We start from the raw sequence: 5078 nt of genomic DNA, 5'->3' as shown, positions 1-5078 counted from the left end.
TGTGTGTGTGTGTGTGTGTGTGTGTGTGTGTGTGTGTGTGTGTGTGTGTATGTGTTTGCGTCTTTGTGTTTGAGTTTGTCCGCCACCACCACCACCACCACCACCACAACTACATATCAATAGGTGTCGGTTTGTTTACATCCCGTAACTAGCGGTTCGGCAAAAAGATACCAACAGAACAAGTACTGTGCTTAAAAACAAGTACTGTGGTATATTTGTTCTACTAAACCCTTCATGACTGCCGTTTGAAACAAGAAAAAGAATTTAAAAAAATGTTTTAAATTCATTATACACTAATACAAAATACTAATGTTTCTGAAATACATTTACTAAATCTAATTTTTAGTTCCTACTTTAGTTATATTGTTTATTGAATTTATAACCTTCAAACTACAAATAAAATGCTTAGTCATTCAGTATTTTTAGTTAACCAACTTGTTTTTTGACTTGAAACGATTGGTTGAGTTGATACCAATGATTTCTATTCAACGTTTATAGTCATGCCAAGGTCGCTGTCTAGACATGAAAGAGTGTGCTTTGTGTGTTGGCTTCAAGAATGGGAACTATTCCGAAGATAAATGTAAGACAATTTGTGAAAATGCAGAAATTGTTGACGAGGTAAAACGTAAGTATTTCAATGTAGCTGTTAAACTGAAAATAAGTCTAAAGTGCTGCATTTAACTTTGTTGCTACAATTGTTGTTACATATAATTAATTAATAACTTGCATATATTTTGACCTCATATTTCAGTCTTTTCAGAGTCTGTTATCTTTTCCGTTTTATTTGATTTTGCTAAGCATTGTTCAGCAATGTTTACTTTAGCTCTATACTAGAATAGTCTCGATTAATTAAAACTATCGTGCTCTCTATGTTAAGTATGTTTGCATCAACTTCATTATCTCTCATGCCGATGATATTCTTGGGCTGTTTCCCTCTAATTTTTGCTGGTTTGCCACAGCAGTGTAAAGAAATATTTGTATATTTATAAATGTTTATGTATCTGCATTGATCTAGCAAAAATGTGAATGCGTAAGATTCACTGTGCAGGTCTAATACGACCGAAACATGCCTGGAGTTATCACTCTCTCTATTAAAGAACAGACTAGCCTTCCCTTTCACTCATTTTAGTATTTCATCCAGCCATCCATCTTCTCCGCCCACTATTCCAGAGAGGGTCGTGGTGTTAGAGTTCTTAGGCACCTTCTTCCGTAGGGTCCTGTCAGAAGCAGTAGCCAAGCTTTCCGACCGGATTCCCCAGTGTAACCTACTGAGACTATGGCTATTACCTACCCATCTCATTCTTGATCTACCCCTAGGTCTCCTGCCAGATGGCTCGACTAGAAGAATTTGTCTTGTGATTCTTTCTTGCAACAATCACTGTTTCCAATTTTAATTGCTTAGTTCTCTGCGACGTCATTTTATTTCAAGAGAGATTTGTTTTTAAATTTTGAGTTGTCACCCTTGCCTATGATTGCTTTTCTTAAGCATTGCTCGACAATGTTAACTTTGTCTTGATGAGTATTAATTTCGGTTAATCAAAATTACATTGCTCACCACATTGACTTAATACTTCATTATCTATTAAAAGAGTATTTTATCTCACCCTTACGATTGATTATATTATTGTTATTTAATGAAATAAATATTCTGCTCATTTTCATTTAATATGTTTTAAACACTTTCTAGATTTTATGCCAAATCATGGCCGACAGAGTGAATGATCACTGATTTGTGATATAGGAGTGCAAATCTTCGTTTGATCTGACTTTAGTAAGAAAACTGTTCTTGTGATGATAAAAAATGTTGTTTACGGTTGTTTATAAAAACATTGAGATATTAGAAACGATATATGTATATGTATACATATCAAACATTCTGCAACCAAAAGAAACATCTTACCTTTTACCTTTTCCGATATTATAAATACATCAGAACGTAATTGTTTGAGCAGAAATTGTTTCTGACAAACAAGCAAAAAATACTGTAAGGCCAAACGCGTATCCTAAATCAGTGCTTCTCAAACTATCTGATGTGGCGCACCGGCAGTTTTCTTCTTCCAATGTACCAGGGACCGGTAATATTTCTTAGTAATATTAATTTATACCGGAAACAATATATATAATGAATATAATAAAGGTTGACGATTATTTTTATCTTATATATATTTTGTAAACAAATAATACAATATTACATAAGTTTTTTATAAGCATTTTATAATGTTTCTTTCTTTCTGGAAACTCGCCGCGTACCGGCAGCTGATGGCCTGCGGACCGGCACCAGTCCACGGATCACCACTTTGAGTAGCACTGTCCTAAACGAATGAAAATTTAGATCACTTCAGCATATGGTAATGTGACCTTGTTGATATGAATCTTCGCTGTGAATAATGGATAGGATCTAGATGATCATAAATGTATGGATGACCGAAAGGATGATGTCGGACAACTCACTACATTTGAAGGTGCAAATTGGCAAAGAAGTTAGAAAATATTAAAGGGGAGAAAAAGAGGGGTAACGAGGAAGATTTTATTTGTCATAAGAGAGCAGCAGTAAATAAAACTTATATCACAAATTGAGCAGAGAAAAAAGAAAAGTCAAATAGTAAATTAAATTATAAATCTAATAACTTAACTGATAGACAGAAAGAAGAAAGTATGGAGGCCTAGATTATTGAAGAAAAGACTATCTATGTTTGGCGAACCAACAACTTGAGGTACATAATAAAAAGGAACTAGAATATTTGAGTACAGTTAAAGATGGGTAACACAGGAGGAAACACAAGGGGTAGAATTACATTTCAGCACAGGAGAAATTCGAAAACTTTGGCTAAGTTCTCCACCGATACAGTTGAAGCAAAATATATTTAACTTTAAATTGTATGGTGAGCACCATAAACTAAGATACTCAGTGGGACAAGATAATTCAGGACCAACTAAGATATATCTAAAATAAGAATTCGTTCTTCTCAGAAGCACTGATATGAGAATAGATCTTATCTTGAGTACTCTCGAAGATCGATAGCATTATTAATCCAACTGTCGATTATTTAAGGTGAAGGTAAATGCGAAATCAGCATGGAGATCCGCAGGATACTTGACAGAATAGGGAACCTGCATCTTCTGAAGCAAGCATGAAAAAATCTATTATCAGGTGGAATTATTTTAAGAAGAATAACTTAAGAATAACATAAGTTTTAGATAAAGACAAAGACAAGCTGCAAAGAATCAAGAAAAATAGAGAAATAAAAAAGAAATATGGTGCAGGTTAAATGATATATCTAACTCAGCAAGGAATATTTTTAGAAAGTTTAAAATAAAAAATCATCTTCGAATAGTTTCTGTGTTTATCAAATATAATAATGTTAACAAGAACCAATCAAGAAAATGTACAACAAATCCTTGATTTACAAGCTTCATGTACAATTACTGATGGAGTGATGAGAATTGAAGCTAATGTATCAGAATGTAACTTCACAAGCACAAGATAGGTTCCAGAGAGAAAATTTCTGGACAGAGAAGTTCAGTAAAAGTATAGATCTGTTTGCAACAATAGATCAACCATCTTAAAATTTGGCGGAATTCTATCGTAAAATTTTAAAGTGCATTACAAAGATACACTTGCTTAGGAAATTAAGAGGTTTAAAGGAAACAACGAAGCTTAGACAGGACAATGTTAAAGTCGATCCATAACCGAAAAGACCATCTAAACTAGAATGCAAGCGGAGGTTTGACTACAAACGTTAAATTTCAGAATCTAAATATCTCTGTAAGTTTTATGGCTTTGAAGAAGAGGATGACACACTTTTCTTTTCTATTCTAGGCACAAGGCCCCAAATTTTGGGGAGGGGGCCAGTCAATCAGATCGACCCCTGTACACAATTGGTACTTAATTTATCGACTCCGAAAGGATGAAAGACAAAGTCGACCTCGGTGGAATTTGAACTCAGAACGTAAAAACAGACGAAATACTGCTAAGCATTTCGCCTGGAGTGCTAACGTTTCTGCCAGCTCGCCGCCATGAGGACGACACACTTTGACAGACTTGAGAGTACTTCACGCATCCTACTTTCAGTGGAAAAAAAGAAAAAAAGAAAATGGAAAGGGTGATGAATTTCTTTTATTAAAAAAAATTATTCAAGTTTGTTGAGTAGTAACTGCTGAATTTGAGTGGCAAGAAAGACATCCCTATTGATAATTGAGAATCGATAAATATGGCCAAAAAGAGAATACTATCATTATATATTGTAGTATACAAGGTGGGGAGCGGGCATGCAATAGTTAGCATGCCGGACAAAAAATGCTTAGCGAAGTTTTCGTCTGTCTTTGCGTTCTGAGTTGAAATTCCTCCAAGGTTCGACTTTGCCTTTCCTCCTTTCAGTACTCGATGAAATGAGTACAAGCTAAAACTGAGGTCGATGTAATGGATTAGTCCCCTACCCAAACTTTTCATGCCTTGAGCTTATAGTAGAAAGGGTTATTCATCAATGTATATATTCTTTTTTAGATGATTAAGAATGTAGCGTTTGCATTTATATTTTTCTGGGAGAGAGGAACATTGTGTTATGTAAGAGTTGTGACAATCATATTAATTAGCTCACAATCTATTTCTTTGAATCTTTCGTTTATAAGGATATTCTTATGAACCATTAAGTAACAGGTTCAATATATATTATTCATTATTGAAATATATATACAGCTGAATATTGAAATTCATATGAGCAAGATAAAACTCAATATAAATAAAAATCGAATATAAACTGTAATGATATGGTGGAGAGCCGGCAGAATCGTTAGCACGCTGAGCAAAATGCTTAGTGGTTATTTAGTCCGTCTTTACATTCTGAGATCAAATCCCATCGAGGTCGACTTTGCCTTTCATCACTTCGGAGTCGATAAAATAAGTACCAGTTGAACACTGGGTCAAATGTAATCGACTTACCTCTCTCTTGAACTTGCTGGCCTTGTGCCAAAATTAGAAACCAGTATTTCAATACCTTCATATCTTTGAACTCCATCTTTTTATAATAATTTTATATTTTTTATTTAATCAGTTACACCCCCCCCCGCACGCACGCACG

At 34.5% G+C, this 5078-nt stretch overlaps 1 protein-coding gene across 2 annotated transcripts in view; it reads left to right on the top strand.

Moving 5' to 3' along the window:
- The window catches only part of LOC106872647 (integrin beta-3), an 82904-nt gene that overhangs the window by 71591 nt on the left and 6235 nt on the right, over positions 1-5078 (top strand). For both annotated transcript variants that reach the window (XM_014919709.2, XM_014919708.2), the window contains one exon: positions 499-625. In XM_014919709.2, the coding sequence (XP_014775195.1) occupies positions 499-625 (127 nt within the window). The remainder of the gene's footprint in view (positions 1-498; positions 626-5078) is intronic.

The sequence above is a fragment of the Octopus bimaculoides genome, chromosome 8 (assembly GCF_001194135.2).
Source record: "Octopus bimaculoides isolate UCB-OBI-ISO-001 chromosome 8, ASM119413v2, whole genome shotgun sequence".
Taxonomy (NCBI): Eukaryota; Metazoa; Mollusca; class Cephalopoda; order Octopoda; family Octopodidae; genus Octopus; species Octopus bimaculoides.
Note: the sequence above shows the minus strand (reverse complement) of the source record. Positions and strands in the feature narration are given on the sequence as shown.